Below are 21,790 nucleotides of genomic sequence, written 5' to 3' on the forward strand. Positions count from 1 at the left end.
TGTGCTATCTGGTGGTTCATGCTACCGCATCCGTAGCATGCTCCTCTTTCACGCTTGGGCTTGCGACAATCCACTGCCATGTGGCCCAACGAGTTGCAGTTATAGCAGCGGACCAGTGTCGAAGACTCTCCCGAGCTGCTCCTTGCTCCTGGTGGCGTGTACTTCTTCGGCAGCATGACTTTCTCGAAAGCCCTCAGCAGCTGATACGGCGCGACGAAACACTGCATATGGGCCTGACGGCGCAGTGTCTCATCTGGGATACCCTCGACGATGCCGTCGATTAACTCTTCGGCGTCGATGGCTATGCGAGACGCTAGCATCATTTTGTCGTTGAAGTAGCCGGCGAACTCCTCGTCGCGCATCCACGACCGTGACTCAAACTTGCGGCGGAGTGACAGCTTGCTTTCCTTGAGTTGAAATGTATTCTCCATTATATTTAATAGTTGATCAATTGGCATGGACATGTGCTGTACCTCAGAATGCAGCCACATTAGGGCATTGTCTTTCAGCTTTGACATCAGCAGCATCAGTAGCTGCTCATACGACAGTTTGTTTATCTTTGCCGTCGCTCTGAATTGCGCGATCCAAGCAGTGACGTCACCATTGTTGCCAGAGGTGTTGCCGTGGTAGTTTGGCAACATGTCTTTCGCAACATTGAGTCGCGCGAGGGTAGACTCAATATTGACAGACGTGCCTGCACACAGCGGAATATTCTCGCTCTCTCCTCCCTTTTGCAGCTTTAGCAACTCAATTCGTAGCTTCAAGGCCTCGATTTCGTTTGCTAGATCCGTTGCTTTTCGTTGCTCCTTTTGTGCTTCTGGTTCGTTGTTGTAGCTGTCGTTTGTCGGCGATACGAAAGTCGACGTCGCCTCATCGGTCTCTCCTTTGTCCTCACCGTTAGAATGCTGACTGCCATCGAGTTTTTTTGTCGAATCTGGATTGTTCTGGCACAACTCGTTTTCCGTCTCGCTCTCGCACATGTCTGCTGCTGGCGGCCCCTATCCGCGTGTTTCCAGTGGGACTTCATTTAAACGGGCTGCCATGGCGGCTTTGGTTCCGTTCTTTGGCAAGTTAAGGAACTCGAGCCACTCCCGCAGCTGTGCCGCGGAGTATTGCTCTGCTCCGACCAAATCAGACATTTTTACTTTGAGTTTTTAGTTTTTCTTTAATTGTAGCCGGCGGCGATTAAGGGTTGCAGACGAGAAAAAAAATGTGTGATTTGCTGGTGGCGTCTTTGGTTCTGATCCCACTTCTGAGTTTGTAGGGGGGGTACACGAATTACAAAACTCCACACAAATTAGTCCGTATTATCTTTTTTAATCCGCTTCGTCCGTTTTCAGCCGCTCGTATTTCAACCAAAAGTCCATCCTCGATCACGATCTCCGCTTCCTCCCCTATCGATATTATTTCTACGATCTATTCTAATATATTCTACTCGCAACTCCACTGCATGTATCGAGTTGGTGAACGATACCTACGCGCGCTCCTTACTATTTAAATGGTGTCTTTATAAGTATTTACAGTACTCTACTTATATAACTACAATTCGGCCATCCTGACCGGAGTGCTCCTGAACTCCTTACAGTTGCCTTGGCTTCTTGTTGGCCTTATTCTTAACAGGTGGTTTCATTTTTATTTTACTATCCTTAATTTATATATTACAATCATTTTGAGCACAACGGCACCGTACTACAACTAATGGAGAACATCGTAGCCTAGTGCGAAAGCCAGGTGTGGGCCGTTACGGGCTGCACCTCCACCACTGCCACCACCTTCTGCAAGAAGGAATTGAGTGGTTCCTGTGCGCAGGTGATGCATTCTGGAGGCACTGCCGCTCTCAACCCAGCCACCTGGAACCCGTCACCCTAGTGAACGACGGAATTGTGATCGTCAACACCGACCCGCCATGATCAGATGCGACTCCGACACGCTGGTCAATCCTACCGGGACTCAACTAGTCGCATTCACTGACTTTGCCACCATTAACGGCTTCCGTTGAGAGGGTCGGGGGCGACCACTCTTAAAGAGGGGGCTAGTTAACACCAGCTGCAGGCTATCAGAGGAATTCTCGTTCGAAAGAACGCTGATACCGTGCTGAAGTGGAGTGCCGGCATCGCGTTACTATGTTGCATAAACATCCGCCGGTCATCAACTGCGTCTGCACAACCCGCAGAATTGGAGACCACTGCATGGGCAGCACTACCCGTACTCAAAAAAGAGTTAAGGGGTAGATCATTAGATATTAGATTTTTGGTAAAAGTGGATGTGTGCAACGCAGAGATGGAAACGTTTCCGACCCCATAAAGTATATATATTCTTGAACAGCATGAATAGCCGAGTCGATATAGCCATGTCCGTCTGTCCATCCATCCGTCCGTCCGTCTGTCCGTCTTGATGAGCGCCTAGATCTCAGAGACTATAAAAGCTAGAGAAACCAAATTTGGTTTCCAGACTTATGTTATATCACACTGCTACAAGTATGTTTCAAAATTTCGCCCCGCCCCTTTCCGCCCACACAAAGAACGAAAATCTGTGGCAGGCATATTTTTAAAGATAAGATAAAACTAAAAACGCAATATCGTAGAGAATGCCCATATCTACCAGATTGCCGAATCTGAATCAGATCGGATCATAATTATAGCCAGAATGAAGAAACTATTTTTCAGTTGCTTCCCCTGCCCCCTCCTTCCAACGACAACGCAACTCATTCTCCTTCTCGCTCGCACACTCTGCCGCGTTCAGTGCGCGAGCAACCCCTAGCGGAGGAGATGTAGAATATGAATGGTACATCTAGAATCTACATGTTAGATGTAAAATATACATTGTAGATGTAGCAAAAAAATGTAAATTGTAAAATTTTTTTTTTTTATAAAATTCTAAAAATTCATAAGCTCAAAAATGTATAACTGACTGAGTACGGGTATAAGTAGAGTCGCGTCCCCAGAAGCGACTCACACGTTCCTTCTCGTTTTTCTTTGTTTCTTTCTGTTACGACTCGTGCCGTAACAAAATTCGGTTTTGCCGTCGGCGTCGACAACGTTGTTAGAATTTTGCGGTGAAAAGTGAGACGCAGGTTTTGTTTATTTTGGGCAAAATTATTATCAGGTAAGTGCAGTGTTTCATTTAATTAAAAATAGTCTATTGTGCGTTGTAAAAAATTAAGAAAATATGCTATTGCGAAATTAATTGCGTTTTGGTTCTTGCGAGTCTTGAGTGGAACAGGTACATATATTGGCGAGTGTTTTGTTTTTGGCGTAAATGCACTGCTGATCTACTGAGAGCATTGTTAACAAATTGAAAAATATTTTAATTAACCCATCTTTTTTTAAAGGCGATTCAGTTGAACATGAGAAAATCAAAAAAACTAAAAAGGTTCTGTGGAAAAAAGAACACTGTTGAGGCACTGGCGTTGAATATTTCGAAACAGTAAAGGGTAAACAAATTTATAGAGCATTCCAATTTATTATGTGAGTTTAATAATAATAATAAGAGAGAGCTTTAAAAAACTTTGTGTTCTTGCTTCGCTGGTTTATCCTCAATTCTCTGTTTTAGAGTTGCCGAATGTTGGTGCTTATGAATGGTAGTGTTGCCGTATGCGCCTACGTGGCTGTTATGGTTTAAATTTAAATTTCGTCGGCAACATTCCCCCCCGTGAAGGTCATTCGGATCTTCACCTTCTTTAAAGCCGACGTCCAAAACTGCTATTTTGGCCACTGGGCGGACCATTATCCCTTTGGGTGTCCATACTGTAGCTCTGCGAACTTGTCCATCTTTGGCTGTTATTACGTCACTAATACGCCCTTTTGGCCACAGGTTCCTAGGCAGCTGGTCGTCAATAACGATGACTATGTCTCCTATAGCCACTGCTGGGCGTTTGGTGAACCACTTGCTGCGTCTAGTCAGAGTTGGTGTGTACTCCTTTACCCAACGCTTCCAGAATTTATCAGCGAAAATTTGCGATTGATGCCAGCGCAACCTTAGATCAGTGTTGTCTTCTGCCATTGGTTTGTAGCCATTTGGTGATCCCAGAAGCAGGTGATTTGGAGTAAGGGCATCATCGTTTGCTGAATCTAGGGAGACAAAGGTTAATGGTCTGGAGTTAATAATGGTTTCAGCTTCCATTAGAGCGGCTCGGAGGGTCTCGTCATTAAAATTATTTGATGGCCAGATCGATTTTAGGACAGTCTTCACAGATCTAACTAGTCGTTCCCACGCTCCGCCCATGTGGGGTGCAGCTGGTGGGTTGAAGCGCCATTTAATAGCTTCGTAGCGGATGGTGATTTCATCAAAGTCGATTTGCTTAAGTTCCTCCTTTACGATCTTTTCAGTGGCTTTGAAGTTGGTCCCATTGTCGCAGAAGATTTCTTTGGAGTTCAACGGAGGGCCATGAAGTTCTTCAGGCACATTATACAAGAGCTTAGGTCAAGCTTGAATGCCACTTCTAAATGTACTGCTCTTAACTGCTCCCCAACGCTTTTCCTTGTGCCTTCCGACGTTCACTTATATGGGGCCGAAATAATCGACACCCGTATATGTTAATGGTCTTTCGAAACAAGCCAGTCTGGCAGCTGGTACAGGTGCCATTTGGGGTACCTTTGGTGTCGAATTGGCGATTTTGCATTTTTGACATTCCTTACGCACAGTTTTGTACAATACTCGTAGACGTGGTATATAAAATGTGCTTCGAATTAGGTTGATAGTTGACTCGTGGAGCATGTAGTGAGATTTTTCGTGGTAGTACTTTGCAACTAAAAAGGCGACTCTGCACTTTTTTGGCAATACGATGGCTTTTTCTTTTGGATTCAGGCGATCTGCTCTTCCTTGTACACGTAGGATGTCTTCTGCATCTAGGGTAAACGTTCAGAGCAATTAATGGGTGTTCAGTCGCATATTTGTGCAGTAATTAATATTACATAATATACACTTATCGAATAAGTCAGGTCGACCCATGTAATGGGAGACATAATAACAAACGACAAAGCATTGTAGCTGAGTCAACAATAACCGCTTCTGCAGCAATTTCTGCCAACCATGCGAATGCTCGTCAGAGGGCAAAAACACTGGTGCAATTGCTGACTATCACAATTGCCCATGTAGGGGGGGTACACGAATTACAAAACTCCACACAAATTAGTCCGTATTATCTTTTTTAATCCGCTTCGTCCGTTTTCAGCCGCTCGTATTTCAATCAAAAGTCCAGCCTCGATCACGATCTCCGCTTCCTCCCCTATCGATATTATTTCTACGATCTATTCTAATATATTCTACTCGCAACTCCACTGCATGTATCGAGTTGGTGAACGATACCTACGCGCGCTCCTTAATATTTAAATGGTGTCTCTATAAGTATTTACAGTACTCTATTTATATTACTACACCCAATAACACAAGATCACATTAAATCCAAATTAATTCAATATTAATTCCAATTCCCTTTTACCATATTCTTACTAGACTCAGCACTTTCTGTACCTTTTGTTACCTATAAATAGAAATTAAGTTTGTTGAATAAAATCAGTATCAGAAACAGTACCATCACTGCCTGTTCACTCATTTTCTACAACTGCAATCAACAGAGGCTGTCGCCGTGTCTTCAGACCCTCATTTGCTCGACGTAGGAAACCCTCTCCGCAGTCCAACTGGTTCAAGTTCTAGTTGCGACGACAAATTTGTAGACGGTTTATGTACCGTATGCATACCAAAACACACACACAAACACACATTAACATTTGGTGACCCCGACGCAGGAAAACCTGCAGATCACACTGAAGAAGTCACCAGGACTTTTCAACACAAACTGGCAACAAGCCACATACTTACGGTAGAATCTCCTACCAATAAGTAGAACAAATTGGCAGATCTGTCACTTTCAGATCATCAGCCAACAAGATCAACGATTAATAATATCAAGATCACAAGTGCGTTTCACCAGCACAAAACCTCCATCCAGTACGTCGTCTGTACTTATACTTTGTACCACATCGGTTGCGAATAGGAGCGTATCCAGCTGCAAAGCGAATAAACTACTCCCTACGGGTCAAAGTATAAGTAAGAGGCGAAATGGATTCCCACAAGGAGGAACACGCTGTCACCACGGAGACTTACAGCAAATTGCCTTCACTATGTCGCCGACAAAAGGCCATAGTAGCGCCCATAAAACGCATTCTGAGACAATTCTCAGAGGCGAGAGGACGTACATCAAGTGATTTGATAAAATCACTATGGACTCAAGTACAAGAAGTCCATTTTACTATTCACGAAGAATACGATAACCCAGAGGAAGGAGGATACAACATGGAAGCCTATCTGACCCTGGAAAAAGAGGTTCAAAGTGCATTGGCAAAACCAGACACATCATACAATAATGACGTGCAGCTTCCACGCATTAACATTCCCAAGTTTGATGGGGACATACTGAAATGGTCCCAGTTCTATGACCTGTTTTCATGTATGATACATGAAACAAACATGCCCACAGTTCGGAAGATGTGGTATCTGAAAACAACCGTAACTGGAGAGGCAGAAAGATTGATCCGACATATCGATCTAAAGGAAGAAAACTATTTGAGCGCCTGGGAAATTCTGATTGATACATACAACAATCCCAGCGACGTCGCTAGCACGGTATTAAACCGCTTCCTAAATTATAACACAGTTAATGACGACTCCAAGTCATTAAAAGAGTTGTACGTTACAACTATCGAATCCCTGGCATCACTAAAGGGATTGGGCATCAATATATGCACATGGGATCCAATATTGATTGCCGTCATCAAAAATAAGCTGGATGTCACTAACAGAGCCTTGTACGAGCAATCATTGGGAAGCTCAAAGGAAATACAGGCCTTGGACACAATGCTTCAGTTCCTAGAACAAAGAGTTCGATTTCTAGGAACAGGCAAAAAGACACAAATGTCAAGGAAAGAGCCAAAAGGCACAACACTGGAAAATCGAAGACGCCTCTCTGCTCATTCTGCAAGAAGGCAAGCCATTGGCTCTACGGATGCGATGAGTTTCGCTCCAAATCACCATCAGAACGACTAAATTGGGTACAAAGCAGAAATTGTGTGTCAACTGTTTTAAAACAAGCCACAAAACAAATGCATGCCCAGGTCGGACATGTTTCAAGTGCGACAAAAAACACAATACACTGCTGCACTCGGACATACCATCGGGCGTAAGTACAGAACCAAGAGCACCGACGGTTGGCGCAGCAAGTAACAATAATTACAACCTGTTAGCTACAGCAAAAGTAGCAGTAGAAGCAAACAATGGACAGAGAGCCAATTTCAGAGCCTTGCTGCATTCAGGATCACAGATCAACCTGATCTCTGAACGAATGTCATCAATGTTGTCAGTAAAACTTAATGATACAACATTACGCATCGAAGGAATTGGAGGTCAGTCAAAGACCACCAGAGCATGAGTAAATGTTCTAATAAAATCCCTTCACGGCGGATTTACGCAAAGAATTGAAGCATTCGTACTACCTCAGATAATTGCTGATCAACCAGCGCAGGCACTCAATGAAATGAACTTGAACATACCAAACAATTGCCCATTGGCAGATCCGGATTTCTATAAACCGGGAAAGGTCGACATGCTCATCGGAGCAGAACACTATTATTCGCTACTACTACCAGACCAAAAACAGCCAAAGTCAGGAGGTCCGTTGCTGCAAAATACAAAATTGGGATGGATTGTGGCAGGAAAAATCAGGTCTGCACACAACTCCGCATCCATTTGTGCAATTGGACTCAACGAGCTAATGGAAAAATTCTGGACTCTGGACAACTTAGAGACGGAAGAAAAACCACGCACGCCAATCGAAGCACATTGCGAAGCTTACTTTATAGAGAACTTACAAACAGCATCGGATGGCAGGTTGATAGTAAAACTCAACTTTTCCGAACACTCTTCAGCCCTGGGGGGGTCTTTGGAAACTGCAACGAAACGATTCCTGGAATTAGAGCGACGGATTTCACCAGACACCTGGAAAGGCTATGTGGAATTTATGAATGAATATGAAGGACTTGGACACATGAAGATGGTCCCAGCAACTCAAGTGGGTGCAGAGACACTACTTCATACCACACCACTGTGTACTCAAACCTGAGAGCACCAGCACAAAGTTACGGGTCGTGTTTGATGCATCATGTAAATCAACAAGTGGAAAGTCTCTAAACGACATTCTGCATGCCGGACCCACAGTTCAGAGTGAACTTATGTCCATTCTACTACGTTTTCGTATACATAAGTACGTATTAACAGCGGACATCGAGAAAATGTACCGACAAGTGTGGATAAATCCAGAGGATCAGTTTCATCAGATGATAGTCTGGAGAAACAATCCATCTGAAGATATCAGGTACTATCGCTTAAAAACAGTCACATATGGGACCACATCTGCTCCATTCCTGGCAACGAAATGTCTGGATCATTTGGCAACTCGGAGCCAAAACAGATTACCGATTGGATCTGCTGCATTGAAGAACGATTTCTATGTGGACGACTGTCTCACTGGCGCGGATAACATTCAGGAAGCGATACAAGTTCAACAAGAACTTAATAAAATATTGCTACCGTTCGGCCTTAAACTTCGCAAATGGTGCTCCAACAACGACCAGCTCTTGCAAGGAATCCCCAAAGAGGACGTTGTCAACGACGTCAAACTAGGTGAAACATTAGAGCAATACAGCGTGAAAACGCTGGGTCTCATTTGGATGCCAAAACAAGACCAATTGCGAGGACGAACCACACAAAGCCAAGCAACACGCATCACCAAAAGGGTCGTGTGCTCAGAATTGGCCCAAATCTTTGACCCACTGGGTCTCTTTGCCCCAGTGATAGTCAAGGCAAAAATATTTATGCAACAGCTGTGGGAGATTAAACTCGATTGGGACGATGAACTGCCATTACAACTCCAAAACGAATGGAAGGAGTACCGGGAGGACCTACAATCATTAAACTCAATGGAGATTCCCCGGCACGTATATGATGGAAAAGTGCCAATCACCCAGGATCTACATACCTTTGTAGACGCATCGGAACGAGCCTATGGCGCGGCAGTGTACGTACGAGCCACCTACAAAAACAATCAGGTCTCTGTACGGCTATTATGCTCAAAATCTCGAGTAGCACCCATCGCCAAACAATCCCTACCACGTCTAGAACTGTGCGCTGCAGTTTTAGGTGCCGAACTCACCAATCGAGTTAGAAAGGATCTCCATATGAATCTTGACGCAGTATCAGAAAGCTTCTGGACTGATTCCACCGTTGTACTGTCCTGAATTAACGCATCAGCGTCCAAATACCACACATTCGTGGCAAATCGGATCACCAAAATCCAGGCATTGACTAACCAATTACAATGGCGTCATGTTTCATCAGCCAACAACGCAGCAGATGTCCTTTCAAGAGGAATCCTAGCAAGCAAGCTAAGGGATCATAGTCTATGGCTATACGGACCATTATTCTTGCACGGATCAGGAGATAAATGGACAAAACCACCCATCATTGAGCCCAGCAATATCGAGAGAAAGGCTAAGCATGTCAGCTTGCCAATCGCATCTAGCTCTCTCGGAGAAGAGTTATACACATGCAGACATAGCAACTCGTTCAACAAACTACAATGTATTGTAGCGTACATGTTTCGCTTCTGCTACAAAACTAATAGAGCACCTACAACGACACTTTGCGCAGGAGAACTAAGGCGTGCTCGCACTATGATCCTACGAACGATTCAACAAGTTGAGTTCACACCGGATTTAAAACAATTAAAACGCTATAAAACAGTGGATAAAAAGAGTTCGATCATTTCGTTATCGCCCTTACTAGGAGATGATGAGCTCATCCGAGTTGGCGGAAGACTCGAAGAAGCTCAAATTCCGTTCAACGCAAAACATCCAATCCTGCTATCGTACAACGACCCAATAATCAAAATGATTATGCGAGAGCTTCATGAGGAAAATCTGCATTGCGGTGCCCAAGCATTAAGGGCAATCGCAAGACAACAATATTGGATTATCAACGACAAGACGATGGCTAGAAGCATCATACATAGCTGTATTAGATGCACCAGAGCCAGACCAAAGCTGATGCACCAGATCATGGGCAATCTTCCAGCACAAAGAGTCACGCAAGCACGCCCATTCCTTAATGCAGGCGACAACGCAACAAATTTCGTCGGTGCAAATAACAAGCTAAAGGACATACTCCAGGACATTTCCTGATCGGTGAACCTTTGACCGCAGCACCTGACGTCAACACCGATCGTCAAGAGAAAACTCTGGTTAAGCGCTGGGAATTGGTTTCACGCTTAAAACATGCATTTTGGAAACAATGGTCTACGGAATACCTCCACGAACTACAAACTCGCAATAAATGGAAAACCACCGCTCCAAACGTGACCGAAGGATTATTAGTTTTGGTGAAGGAAGACAACCTTCCAGTAATGAAGTGGCCAATGGGTCGCATCATCAAAACTTATCCTGGGCAAGACAACCATGTACGAGTGGTTGATGTCAAAACATCGTCCGGCGTATACAAACGCCCCATCAGTCGTCTCGCCCCATTATTCTCAGAGGAGGTAGCAACTCCAAAAATGCTATTCAAGACATTGCGGAAATAGAGGAGCCACCAACACAGCGAAAAAGGTTAGCATTACCTACACTAACATCCACATTGGTAGTGCTACTTCTCATGCTGCCATTAGCATTTTCACAATCAATAAATGTGACGCAATTTGCAAACAAGCCTGGAATATTCTATGAGAAACTTGGAATCTCAAGAATGACCACTTCCGAATGGACCATGATTGTATACTACGACTTGGATCCATATTGGAAGGATATGCAAGTCATGTCAGCCGGAATGTCCGAACTAAGACACATGTGCCCTGAACTAAAAAATGTTCCAGCGTGCAACTCCATATTTCAACACTTTCAACATTTGTAAAAAGAACTACAAACAGGAAATATGCTAATAAAGGCCTCTCGACAACGCAGATCACCGCTGGATATAGTAGGAAACGTGGCACACCAGCTATTCGGTGTACTTGACTCTACATATGCTGAGAAAATGGCCAAAGTAATCGAAAAGGTACAAACCAACGAAGACTTTCTGCTACATCTACTACGAAATCAAACGTCAATTGTCGACTCCACAATGAACGTGATCAGGAAGGATAAGTCAGCCATGGACAACCGCCTAAAGGTATTGGAACAACAAGTGGCAACCATCAGCCGAGAAAGAGGAACATATCATGGCAATCATCTAATTCAGTCATACCTAGGGCTCACAGCACAACTAACTCTGCTGACAACGAGTCTTCAACGTATGCAGTCTGACATATCTGATGTATTAATCGGCTTTCACCATCGGACAATAAGCCCAACGCTAGTATCTCCTGAGCAATTAAGAGAGCAACTAGACCAAATCCGGGATCACTTGCCAGCTGATCAAATGCTGCCTGTCACAACACAAAATGTGATACAATTATACATGCTAATGCGAGCCGAAGGAACACTAACTACCACACACGTCATTTTCAAGGTGACACTACCGTTAGTTTCAACAGTTCAGCTCGAAGTTTTCAGTATCATGCCTGTTGGAAGCTGCCGAGCTTTTTCGGCAACTCTGACTCCACATTTACAATAATTTACTCCGTTGGTTAAGTTTACAAATGTTTTTTATTTTCACGACGGGTTACAAAGGTTTTGAGGCCGTGGCCGTGAACTACGACTCGATGCGTTCGACGAATATTTGGACTGCACCGAGAACAGGGCGAAGCAATGCACTATAAGCAGTACTGGCATATGTGCGTGTGTACGGGAGCGTACTGAGAGAGCGATAAGTATAAGCAGTATAAGAGATGATATATGACTATATGATATTAAGAAGAACTATTATCGGCTGCTGCTCCGAACATACTCCCCCCCGTTGAAAGACTAGGGCTTTTAACAGGATCCTCAACGGGTAGGACGCACAGCTTGTTGACAGCTCGACGAGTGGTTCCAGATGGTGTTCTCAGGACGGCAACTCGCACAGTGCCATCAGCTCCAGCGATGATGTCGATCACCCGTGCTAATGGCCACTTCAACGGCGGCAAGTTTTCGTCCTTTATACAGACGATGTCGTTGACCTGGATCGATGGCTGCGGTGTGCGCCATTTGGCACGTTGTTGTAGCAGAGTCAAATACTCCTCCCTCCAACGCTTCCAAAAGATCTGCTGAGCACAGGCGACTTTTTGCCAGCAATCTAGTTTGTTAAAGTTTAGATTTGTAACATCTGGCTCGGGAAACTCCATCAGCGGACGACCAATTAGAAAATGTCCTGGTGTAAGGACGCCAAGATCTTCAGGGTTTTCTGAAATTGCGAGAAGAGGACGAGAATTTATTACAGCCTGGATTTGGCAGACCAATGTTCGCAGCTCGTCAAAGCCAAAGAGTGACGATCCCAGGGAGCGATATAAATGCTGCTTGGCCATCTTCACTGCTGCCTCCCACAAGCCCCCGAAGTGGGGTGAGCGAGGCTGGATAAACTTCCAATTGAAGCCATTGTTGATGCAATAATTATGAACTGCATCACGATGCTTCTCGCTCCTAAACAGCCGCCGAAGGTCCTCCAACTCGTTCCTTGCGCCCACAAAATTGGTGGCATTGTCCGACCAAATGCATCGGGGTATGCCGCGCGTGGCAACGAAGCGTTTGAGGGCACTAAAAAATCCAGCAGTTGTGAGGTCCTTCACTAATTCCAACCAAACGGCCTTTGTTGCAAAACAGATGAAGACGCTGATGTAGCATTTTTTAGGCGTTCGAGTGCGGCCATCTGGCTTGTAATAGAAGGGACCACAGTAATCGATTCCAGTGACGCTGAATGCAGGCGAATCCTGCACTCGATCCTTCGGTAGGTCAGCCATTATGTGTTCCACAAGACGAGGTCTGGACCTGCAGCAGATGATGCATTTCCGCAACGCTCGAGCAACAGTTTTCATGCCGCCGATGGGCCAGAACTGCAAGCGAATAGATCCCAGTAGAGACTGCGGCCCAGCATGGTGATGCTTCCGATGAAAGTGGATGATGATGGCGAACGTCAATGGATGATCCCTGGGCAAAATTATTGGGTGGCGTGCATCGAAGCCAAGAGTTGAGTGCCGCAAGCGACCACCAACACGAATCAAACCAACGTCATCTATGAAAGGCGAGAGAGATATAATGCTGCTGGAGGACTCCACACAGTTCCCCTTCCGCAGAGAACGGTACTCGGGATAAAGGTGGGCGCGTTGAACGATGCGACACAACAAGTGCGATCCTTTGCGAAGGTCTTCAGACGAGAGATCAGGTGACCTTTTCTTGCTGACGAACTTATGAACATATCCGAAAATGCGCATCATGACTCCGAATGAGTTAATGTGCTTAAACGAAAGCGAGATGTCGACACGCTCAGACGACAGCAATACTCGATGCCTAATTTCCGGAAGACTGAGTTCGGGCGAACAACGTTCAGGCCAGCTACTTCTTTCGCCTTGCAAGAAAGAAGGTCCATTCATCCACAACCTAGACTGCAAGAGCTCCTGAGGCGCTGCTTCCTTTGAAAGAATGTCAGCCGGGTTCATTTCAGTTGGTACATAGCGCCAATCCATGCCCCTCGTAAGTTGCTGTATTGCGGAAATCTTGTTAGACACAAACACGTTGAATTTGGATGGTTCCTCTCGCAACCAAGACAGTACCACAGTTGAATCCGACCAGCAATGGATCGGGCAGTCGAAGGTATCGATTTTCCTAATTTCGCGAAGTAAATTGGCTAACAGGAACGCTGCACATAGCTCAAGCTTAGGCACCGTGAGGGTTTTCAATGGTGCAACTCTAGCCTTCGAGCAAAGCAAATGTACCTCATCGGCGGTATCCCTAAACGAACGAGCGTAGATACAAGCCCCATAGGCCTGGAGGCTGGCATCACAAAAGGCATGCAACTCAAACCTTGCCTTAGGTTGAAGTATATAACGCGGAAATGTAGCGTTACCCACAGTAGCGAAGTCCTTGCAAAACTCAGTCCAAGCCGATTCCAGTGGCTGAAAAATACTTTCATCCCAATGCAGCTTGTCTCTCCACATGCGCTGCATGATGATTTTCGCTCTGGTCAATGTGGGTCCAATCAATCCCATAGGATCATAGCACCGTGCAATGGTTGACAACACCGAACGCTTAGTGTGCTTGCCAACACCGATTTGAGGTGCAAAAGTAAACAGGAACTTGTCCCTCTGGGGTTCCCAGATGAGCCCAAGCGCCTTGGTCACATCGCTGCCATCATCGAGCTTCAGAAAACTTTCCCTTTCTGCCTCAGGGACTTCACGAAGAACATCAGGAGAGTTTGAACACCATTTCCTTAACTGAAAATTGCCACAAGCAAGAAGCTCCGTGGTTTGACGCATAATATCCAGCACTTCCTCGACTGAATTTCCTCCAGAAATCATATCGTCTACGTAGAAGTCCTGTAGAATGGTTTCCGAACCCAATGGATACGAAGACGACTCATCCATGGCCAGCTGATGCATAGCTCGAATAGCTAAAAACGATGCAGGCTTAGTCCCATAGGTGACGGTGTTTAGCTTGATAATCTTTATATCGTCGTCAATAGAGTCCCTCCACAAGATGCATTGGAGCATGGTGTCGGGCATTGAGACACGCACGCACCTATACATCTTACCGATATCGCCTGTAAGAGCAATGGAAAATGTACGAAATCGAAGGAGAGTGTGAAACAGCTTGGATTGAATGGTGGGACCTGACATAAGCAGATCATTCAACGAGAGACCAGATGTGGTAACTGCAGAGCCGTCGAATACGACTCTCAGCTTTGTCGTGGAGCTATCATCTTTAATGACGCAATGATGCGGCAAGAAATATCTGCACTTGTGTCTATCTTCATTTGGAACCAGAGACATATGATCAAGGGACAGGTACTCCTTCATAAATGCCGAATATTTCGAATATAAAACTGGATTACGCACGAACTTGCGCTCCAAATTTTCCAACCGCCGCTTTGCTTGCAAGTAGGAATCGCCCAAGGACTCCAGACTTCGCTTCATGGGCAAGCTAACAGAATATTCTCCTGAGGGTAATCGAGTGTGATGTTTGACAAAGTGGTCCTCGCAGTGCAGCTCCTCCTTTGTTGCTCTAACGATTGGCTCAAAGATGTGCTCCACTTCCCAAAATTGACGAACCAACTCATCGAGCCGAGTGCTGTGATTGATGTCATCCGAAGATTGGGTTGCGATGAACGACGAGTTATTGAGGGCCGAGTGCCCGCCACCAGAAAGAATCCATCCTAGATGTGTCTTCTGCAGCAACGGTAGTCCAGGCGCCAGCTGAATTTGCCCCACACACAGCAACTCGAAGAAAAGTCCGGCTCCGATGAGCAGGTCAATCCGCTGTGGCTTATGGAACGAAGGGTCAGCAAGCTGGATATTCGACGGTATAGGCCAACTAGCAGTGCTAACTGTGATGCTAGGTTGATGGTCCGTGATCTTCTGGGCAACGACGGCAGTGATGCTAGTAATGAACTCTGAAATCCGCGATTTCAGAACGAGATCCACCGAGATACCTTCTGTTGGGAAGCTAGCATCTCCTATGCCAGAGACAGCGGTAAGCGATTTGGTTGTTCGAAGTTTTAGCTGATTAGCTAGAGGCCTAGTTATGAAATGCAATTGCGATCCCGAATCCAAAAATGCGCGACAGGGTACGAAAGTTCCAACGCTGTTTTTTACGAGAACGACGGCAGTGGCTAAAAGCACAGCATCAGATGGACTGTGGGACATAAAGGCTTGAGGCAAGGAGGGCGATACTGCAACCATGGCGTTACGACTTGGTTGTGCTGGTGAGGCTTCAATTGGAGGAACAGATTGGGCAGCCTCTGTTGGACGAATGAAATGCAAAAGAGTGTGGTGATTCGATCGGCAAGTGCGGCAGGGACCTGATCTACAATCTCTCAATTGATGGCCTTTTCGTAGGCAATTTAGGCATAGCAAGAGCCTCTTGGCTTCCAGGCGACGATCATTCGGCGATAGAATTGCAAACCGTTGACAATTGGCAATCATGTGATGAGTACTCTCGCACAGTTCACAAGAAACTGGAGCGTTCGATGCTACAAATGTCTTTCTTTGATGCGTACTCACGGTTTTTCCGGACTTGCCAACCTGACCATCTTGTCCTTGTCCTTGTCCTTGTCCTTGATCCACATTTTCAAGCGTGCGACATCTTTTTTCCAAGAATCCAGACAGTTTCTCCCAAGATGGCAGCTCTTGACTCGACGAAGACTCCTCCCATCTATTTTGAGAGGCTTTGTCCAGCTTCTGAAGAACAGTCTGCACGATAATGCAATCCGCCACTTCTTCCTTGCTTGCAAGCGACTCCATAGCACGAATATGCGATGTAACTCTGTCGGTCAATTCCCTCAATCTGCCCACCGATGCGTCAGCCTTCTCCAACCCAAATATCCCTCTGATGTGTGCCTGCAAAATAAAACGTTTATTATCAAAGCGTCACTTCAGAATGTCTAATGCTATGATTTAATTAGCTTCATTTATTTCCAACGAGCTGATGGTATTCAGGGCTGCGCCACTCAAGCAGGAACGTAGATGCTGCAGCTTTTCGATAGGGCTCAGCTCAGCCTCCTTATCAATAATCGCGGTGAACATTGAGAAGAAATTGGCCCACTCCGTATAAATTCCACTGAATTTGGGCAGCTCCAGATGAGGTAACCGAGATCGATTAGACATTATGACGATTGACTGCGATTCACTAGAGTTGGCGTTGAATGTGGAACAATGCTTATTGCTCGAGCGACTTCCAAGCTCGCGCTGAAGAATGGTCCTCAACGACAATATCGACGAGTCGAATTTGGCAGGAATTTCACTGGACATCGACTCGAAATCCAAATCCTCCAAACTGGTGTGTGCCACAACAAAATTTGACTTAAGCTCCGTCAATGATTCCAACACCCCTCGCAAGTCGTATTCATCCATTTGACGCAACTTTTCACTATCCATCTCTGTGCGTATGGACTCTAGCCGATCGAAAATAGCTCTAGCCTTCAGTCTCATGAAGGAAATGCGAGATACCGGACCAGGGACTTGGGTGCTGGCTGCATTCGCACTAAAACTTCCGCCCGATGGAGCAGCGCCAAATGTCACAGAATCACTTTCATTGTCCATAGTAAACGATCCACTCTTTCTGCTATTCCTTTTCTTGCCCATGGTTTTGGTTATAGAAAACGGTTGACGCGGAGGGTGCTAGTCGATCACAATTACGCAACGCACGAGTTCAAACGAGTTCAAAACGAGTTCAAACGCCTTTGCGTTTACTTTTTTGGCACTTATATATGCGATAGGTATGCACCGGTAAAAGCAACGAAGCGACGATGGACAACCAACACTTATGCAAAGAGAGATGTACTCTGCTTTCGAGTTCGAATATCAGAGAGTTATTACTGCAGCCTCTCACAAGAGCTGGCTGAAGCAAACGACCAAAGAGGCGGCGAAGAAAACTAACGGACCACGCTTAGAACTCTATGCAGCCAGTCTCGACAGTGCGTTGCGCGGTCTGAAGCAGACGGTGAAAGAGAATACGAAAACGAATAGCGGGCCGCTAGAACTGCTAAGGTCGGTCACAACGACTTTTGGTTCGCTCCTTTTTTACAAATGTCATGTTAAACCTTCAAATTTGGATTGATTGAATGGTTTAAACACCTTTAACGCACTGTAAGTCCACGGCAATAACGTCGGGGTCACCAAAATGTTGGAAGCTGCCGAGCTTTTTCGGCAACTCTGACTCCACATTTACAATAATTTACTCCGTTTTAAGTTTACAAATGTTTTTTATTTTCACGACGGGTTACAAAGGTTTTGAGGCCGTGGCCGTGAACTACGACTCGATGCGTTCGACGAATATTTGGACTGCACCGAGAACAGGGCGAAGCAATGCACTATAAGCAGTACTGGCATATGTGCGTGTGTACGGGAGCGTACTGAGAGAGCGATAAGTATAAGCAGTATAAGAGATGATATATGACTATATGATATTAAGAAGAACTATTATCGGCTGCTGCTCCGAACAATGCCGATTCCGGTCTGGGACTCAACAAGTTGGAGCTTGTTCAATCTCAAAACGACCATAATCACTGTAAACACTCACCGAGATCAATTCATGGGATTAACTCCAGAAGAATTTCGACGCTGCTTTAAACTACTCAACGCAGAATACATCTGCTTTGATCATAAAACAGTCTTCAATGTCGACAATCGCTGTGAGTTTCAGTTGTATAACAATAAAACAGCACCTTTATGTGAAGTGACCCACACGAAGGCGGACATGGTGTGGTCCAAAACTCAGCAAGCAAATAAATGGATTTTTGCAACACACTCTACAATGAGACTTCAAGCAGTTTGCGACGGGTCTCCATCAACCATACAACTAGAAGGAACTGGCTTGCTCTCACTGTCACCTGGATGCACTGCTCGCAATACAGAAATAAGCATCAGTACCTTCAGCACAACAATCAGTGAAGTCAAATCAACCTACACTCGATTTGGGGACATACGCTTACCAACGACACCCCCTTCGCCAGCAACTGCACAATTGAAGAACCAGACATCAGACTATCTTCAAGAATTGGAAGATTTACGCCTGCAATTAGTGGCAATCAATCAACAAAGGCTGCCAACACCATCTCAACACAGTGCAGCATCATCAAATCGCCTTATGCTGCCCTAGCAATAACAATGCTATTGATTATTGCGTTCATTCTCCGGAAGAAGTATCAATCATGGAACCCAAGGCTGTCAACAATCAACCAAGCAGAGCCACGCGGATCATCACCCCCGATCCCCATTCCACGCCGCTTTTCAGTCGATTGGGGCGATGGTTGAACACCAGTTCAACGGCCGGGAGAATGTTCAGTCGCATATTTATGCAGTAATTAATATTACATAATATACACTTATTGAATAAGTCAGGTCGACCCATGTAACGGGAGACATAATAACAAACGACAAAGCATTGTAGCTGAGTCAACAATAACCGGTTCTGCAGCAATTTCTGCCAACCATGCGAATGGGTCAGAGGGCAAAAACACTGGTGCAATTGCTGACTATCACAATTGCCCAATAACACAAAATCATATTAAATCCAAATTAATTCAATATTAATTCCAATTCCCTTTTACCATATTCTTACTAGACTCAGCACTTTCTGTACCTTTTGTTACCTATAAATAGAAATTAAGTTTGTTGAATAAAATCAGTATCAGAAACAGTACCATCACTGCCTGTTCACTCATTCTCTACAACTGCAATCAACAGAGGCTGTCGCCGTGTCTTCAGACCCTCATTTGCTCGACGTAGGAAACCCTCCCCGCAGTCCAACTGGTTCAAGTTCTAGTTGCGACGACAAATTTGTAGACGGTTTATGTACCGTATGCATACCAAAACACACACACAAACACACATTAACAATGGGCTTGACTTGTCCACAGCTGAATGGTGTTTAAGGGCGCTGATTTCCATAGAATACGCCTTTGACTGCGACTGTTTAAATAGCCACGACTTTGCTGCATGTATGATTTCAGGACTTAGGAATTTTGGCAGTGATTTTCTGGCGCATTTTGCTTTCAGCCTTTGGATGTATAGGATGAAGGTAGCTACGGCTCTATATAGACGTCTCCAGTCCGAAAAGTAATCCACTGCAAAATCAAAATGCTTTAGTTTCGTTATTATGAAAACATGCTTACGTAATTCGGATTGGTCGTTATTTTGATCTAAAACGATATCTTGTTGTGGCCATTTATCTTCCGATTGTCTAAGGAATTGTGGGCCTTGGATCCACCTGGATGCATCGGGAGTTTTGAAGAATTTTGTAGCTGAGTCTGCAACATTTTCCTTCGTAGGAATCCAGCGCCACTGTTTACGGCTGGTGTTATCTATGATCTCACCAACTCTATGCATAACAAAGGATTGAAATTTTCGAGGGTCCATAGTTAACCATTGAAGAACGGTTTTAGAGTCGGACCAGGATGTGCTTGAATTGATTCTAAGTCCTCGAGTGTTCATGGTTCTTTTTGCTAGTCCCACTCCCATTACGGCTGCCAAAAGCTCCATGCGTGGTATTGAGACGGGTTTCAATGGTGCGACTTTAGATTTGGCTGCAACTAATACCGTGTCGATGTCCTCTCCTCTCTTTATGCGAAGGTAGGTGACTGCGGCATAGGCGTCATCACTTGCGTCTACGAATGTATGCAAGTCGATCTGGTCTGCATTTGGCAGCAGGTATGAATAGTAGCGAGGGAATTCCAGCTTTCCAGCTTGGAGAAGTACGCTTTTCCATTGTGTCCAAAAAATAAGGAGTGTATTTGGAATTTCCGCGTCCCATGTTATACCAGCTCGCCAGAGTTTTTGGAGTAGCATCTTCAGACCAATAGTGTAGCATGATAGCAAGCCCAGTGGGTCGAATATGGACATCAATACTTGTAAGGCTTCGCGTTTTGTTGGAGCTGTTTCACCATTCAAAACGTCTCTTTTCAATCTTGCAAATCTAAAAATATACATAAAAACGTCTCTGGAGGGTTCCCAGTACATACCAAGCACCTTTTCAGGCCCCCCTAATTCTTTTGGGTGTTGGTTATCCAATTGTCGTTCTCCAAAGTATTGAAGTACAGGGGTCGAGTTGGAGCTCCAGTTTCTTATGGTGAATCCTCCCTTGGCATGGATGTCTCGGATTGCGGATGCAACTGCAATTGCTTCATCGCCGTCTTCGTAGCTGTCAATGAGATCGTCTACGTAGTGCGCTTTTGTAATGGACACGTATGATGGTGGATTTAGATTTTTGAATTCCTGTGCGTTTTTGTCGCGAACATAGTGAGCAATGCAAGGTTCGCAGCTAATTCCAAATGTCATTGAGCGCATGACGAATATTTTTGGAGTCTGATTATCCTTGTGGAACCATACAAATCGTTGCGCATGCATGTCGCTATCTTGAATGTTAATCTGATGAAACATTTCGGCAATGTCTGCACACACGGCTATTCTGCCGACTTTGAATGCCATTAGAACATCGGTTAATGGAATAAGATAGTCAGGTCCGTTTAAAATAAAATCATTAAGTGATTTTCCATGGCTCTTGGCTGCTGCATCCCAGACTAGCCTTATTTTACCTGGTTTATTCGGATTTAAAGCAATAAAGATCGGTAAATACCATACGCGATCCATCTGCTTAGCTGCGTCTATGGGCTCAAGTTCAAAGGCGTACCCTTTTGATATCAGATTATTAATTTGGACCTGTATTTTTTTCGAACAGGTCTGGGTCTTTTCTGATTTTAGCTCGTAGATATTCAAGGCGCTTCATAGCATTTCGTCGTCCTTCACGAATTTTACGGGTACTGCCAAAGTCCATTTATTGGCACCAATTAGCAGCATTGGTTGTGCGTTGGAGTACGATTTTATTGGCAATCCTTGGAGGTGGGAATATTCGTTGCACAGTTTGATGACACAATCTCGTTTAGAGAAACATTTGCGGCGGTGGTTCTTAAGACATCTATAGCACGCCTTGGTGTCGTTGATAATGTGCTGCCCTCTCCTCAACGGTCAACATCTGAAATTTCTCGCACTGGGCGGCGTGGTGCTTGGCGGACTTGCACATTATACATATGATAAACGAAGTAGCTTGTTGTTGCTGATCTTCTTCTGGCTGAGAGTTTTCGTTGTTGTCCAATCCATGGCGAACCTGTGCGTGAGTGTTGA

The 21,790-nt window shown here is 45.0% G+C and overlaps 1 protein-coding gene across 1 annotated transcript; it reads right to left on the reverse strand.

Moving 5' to 3' along the window:
• Positions 1–1,715: 1,715 nt before the first annotated feature.
• Positions 1,716–16,239, reverse strand: LOC121405259. The gene is made up of 4 exons (XM_041595878.1): positions 16,175–16,239; positions 11,932–15,689; positions 3,787–4,394; positions 1,716–1,865 (listed from the first exon to the last, which is right to left on the reverse strand). The coding sequence occupies exons 1-4, from the start codon at positions 16,237–16,239 to the stop codon at positions 1,716–1,718; spliced, it is 4,581 nt and encodes a 1,526-aa protein (XP_041451812.1).
• Positions 16,240–21,790: the final 5,551 nt, after the last annotated feature.

The sequence above is a fragment of the Drosophila obscura genome, unplaced genomic scaffold, assembly GCF_018151105.1.
Source record: "Drosophila obscura isolate BZ-5 IFL unplaced genomic scaffold, ASM1815110v1 contig_87, whole genome shotgun sequence".
Classification (NCBI taxonomy): Eukaryota; Metazoa; Arthropoda; class Insecta; order Diptera; family Drosophilidae; genus Drosophila; species Drosophila obscura.

What these genes read in the sequence shown, in the direction of transcription:
- LOC121405259 (XM_041595878.1), bottom strand. Translation starts at nt 16,239, where the DNA reads ATGTGGATCAAGGACAAGGACAAGGACAAGGACAAGATGGTCAGGTTG. An exon ending in TAGTCTTTCAACGGGGGGGA is followed by an intron (nt 4,395 to 11,931) that starts GTATGTTCGGAG and finishes ATGTGCCTGAAG; the next exon opens with AACTTCATGGCCCTCCGTTG. An exon ending in CAAAAGGGCGTATTAGTGAC is followed by an intron (nt 1,866 to 3,786) that starts GTAATAACAGCC and finishes GTCGTTCACTAG; the next exon opens with GGTGACGGGTTCCAGGTGGC.